Source organism: Bombus impatiens, unplaced genomic scaffold (genome assembly GCF_000188095.3).
Source record: "Bombus impatiens unplaced genomic scaffold, BIMP_2.2 scf_0366, whole genome shotgun sequence".
Classification (NCBI taxonomy): domain Eukaryota; kingdom Metazoa; phylum Arthropoda; class Insecta; order Hymenoptera; family Apidae; genus Bombus; species Bombus impatiens.
Genome location: NT_176785.1, coordinates 155648 through 158316, shown reverse-complemented (window position 1 = coordinate 158316; position 2669 = coordinate 155648). Strand labels below are relative to the sequence as shown.

The following is a 2669-nucleotide window of genomic DNA, read 5'->3' as shown; positions in this document are numbered from 1 at the left end:
TTGTCACTAGTGTCGCGAGTGTGTGATCGCTGTGGGTTTGCGTCAACTTTGTAAACTGTTTATTTGTGTCAATAAAAATCACTCCCGTGCTGTAAGAAAATGGATAGCTTCAATGAAGAGTCATTGCCTATCCCAAGCCCTCACAGTGATAGCGACTCGAGCCCGGACTCGGATCGTGACTCGACATATATATCGTGTACATATAATCCTTTGAAAAATAAATCTCCCAAAGAAGAAATAGCAGAAGGTATGTTTCTTGCAAATTGTAGAAAATACAGAAGTGTAAAATTAACGATATCGTAGGGTTGAGAAAGGTGTGCAGATTCAAATAGCACACGTTTTGTTCGATTGACATTAAAAGCAAATTAAGATTATGAGTAAACGCGTTTTTACTTCGTCCAAGGAAAATGTACATCATTAAATACTATAACTGAACAATTGAGGAACTATTGGCCCAAATTTGCTTTTTTGCAATGCTAATTAGTCCATAGTTGTTAAGATAATATAGATATGCTTTCTTAAGTTATGTTAGTTTTTGTTAAAAAAAAAAGAAAAAATAAGAAAGTAAAATATATCTAAAAAATGTAATCGTATTCCAATCAATTTATGTGAGACATAATTAACATTCAAATTGTTAAAGGATGTTAAATGAAATATGTGAGAAAAGAGAATTGTTGTTAAAGGAACACATAGAAAATATCGTTCTAAACATAGAAATAGTAAAAGAATATATACCTAGGCCTTTGCTGAGACAGAATGTTACTGAATCGAAGCCCGAAACAATTTCCTTCCCGGATATTCCTGATCCCACGCTTGCATTCCATAGCCTGGATCCGTCCATGTGCAACTTCAAGTTATGTTCTTTGCACAGCGATACTAATTCCTTAATCCAGCTTAGAGGAACAATTTTTCCATTAATTGTATTTTCCACAATTACCAGCTTAGAAATGGGCTCGTAATTTCTGTCATGGCGCAGCTTTGATCGCAGTTCAGAAAGATCGAAAGTGCCATCGTCATTGTTGCGCAACGATCTAAGACTCACTCCTCCGATTTGAACAGCGCCACATTGTTCGTGTAACAAAATATGAACAGAATCGCCACAATATGCCTCACATCCACGATCGTTGCAATGGTTCATTACTGAAAATTTAGAAAATAATCAAACAAGTTTTCTTGAAAATTAACATGCAAAGTAAGATTTAAATAAATATGCAACTCTCGAGGCCTAGAACATTACGATAAGTCTAACATTTTGTTTGCCTACAAATTTTCGGTGAAGGATGAAGATATTTGTAGAGACCTTTCAGCAACATCTTGACTCTGTGTTCATATCTTTTTTTTTTCTTATATAAAATTTCAAAATAGTGGAATGGTGGCAAATGTGATTGGATTTTGCAAAGTAGAAAGTTTTTATGCCAACTTATACAAAAATAGATTATCTTCGACCGTAGGTACGGTTTTCCGATAATTTTGGAAAATAAGAACATTGAAGGTGCCGTTAAGGACAAGATCTTACTTTCACTGACAAAAGTTAACTTTAAACATTTATAAAAATTCAATTGATTCGGATGTTAACAAAATCGTACGCTACAGTGGCCCATGGCCGTAGAGAAAGTTCCAGGGTTGAAGCACATGTGTTGGTCACGTAGTCCGCGAAACGACATCCTAGGTGTGACAACAACCATACTCAAATCCACGTCATTCCACACTACCCAACAGCGGACCGTTAGGTTTTGACTTGACCTCTGCATATGGCCCAACATTACATTTTCCCCATTACGAAGGGCAATTAGGATCCGCCCCTTCCCCTCAACGCCAACAAACTCAACCTATAAAAGATGCAAGCATTCGACCAAGAACAGTCTTTTTAGTCTTGAGTCTAATCTTGTGTACAGTTTGGCCGTGATTTGAACTTCATTGTAATATGGTACTTAATAAAAGTCCAGAAAATTATAAAAACACGGTCAAGATAAGTTTATCGTAAATTTTACGTGACATTTTGCCGATCACTGCCCGGACTGCGAAAAGTACTCGTTAGGAAAACGAGATATCCTACTTACGTAGAAAAGGATTCAACTTGGGTTTCGGGTCATCCTCAACGACAAACTCACAACCGGGTAAAGTTTGATTCTTTTGTTCAATATAGACGTTCTAGCTTTGACAGCAAAGACTCAACGAAGTAGCAATTTTCAAAAGAAAATGTCTAAAGTATCAACAAGTGAAGACAGCGAAATTAGTCTAAAGCAGGTATTAGAAGCGATATAGAAACAGAACGAAATTCGAAAACGCGAGAACTACCGCCAAAATTCTACAACGAATTCAAATACTAACCAAACAAACAAGCGAAGAGAAAGCCTCGCTAAAGAAATCGAACTGCTAAGAAAAACAGTTGCCGAACTAAAGCTAGCTATAGAAAGCCAAGAAACAATTATGACTAAAGATTTTGAATTTGTAACTAACACCACAAAAAAAAACCGCGAAATCAAGAAATAGGGATCGTGTACCTGTAGCAAGCGCAGCCGAAACGATATTTGACCTTGATGCGAATATCAAGACTACAATGAACCGCGATACCAGACTATGTTATCAGCAAAAGATGGCAATTAAGTACATTCCAGTTTTAAACCGTGACGATGATTTTGGATCAGAAAAGCACATGGCCCGGGCCA

At 36.8% G+C, this 2669-nt stretch overlaps 1 protein-coding gene across 6 annotated transcripts in view; it reads right to left on the bottom strand.

Moving 5' to 3' along the window:
* Window positions 1–371: 371 nt before the first annotated feature.
* LOC100747410 (probable low-specificity L-threonine aldolase 2) overlaps window positions 372–2669 on the bottom strand; it is a 29700-nt gene continuing 27402 nt past the window's right edge. For all 6 annotated transcript variants that reach the window (XM_012386019.3, XM_003489745.4, XM_033320878.1 and 3 more), the window contains exon 5: window positions 372–1140. In XM_012386019.3, coding sequence (XP_012241442.1) covers window positions 635–1140 — 506 coding nt within the window. In that variant the 3' untranslated portion in view covers window positions 372–634. The remainder of the gene's footprint in view (window positions 1141–2669) is intronic.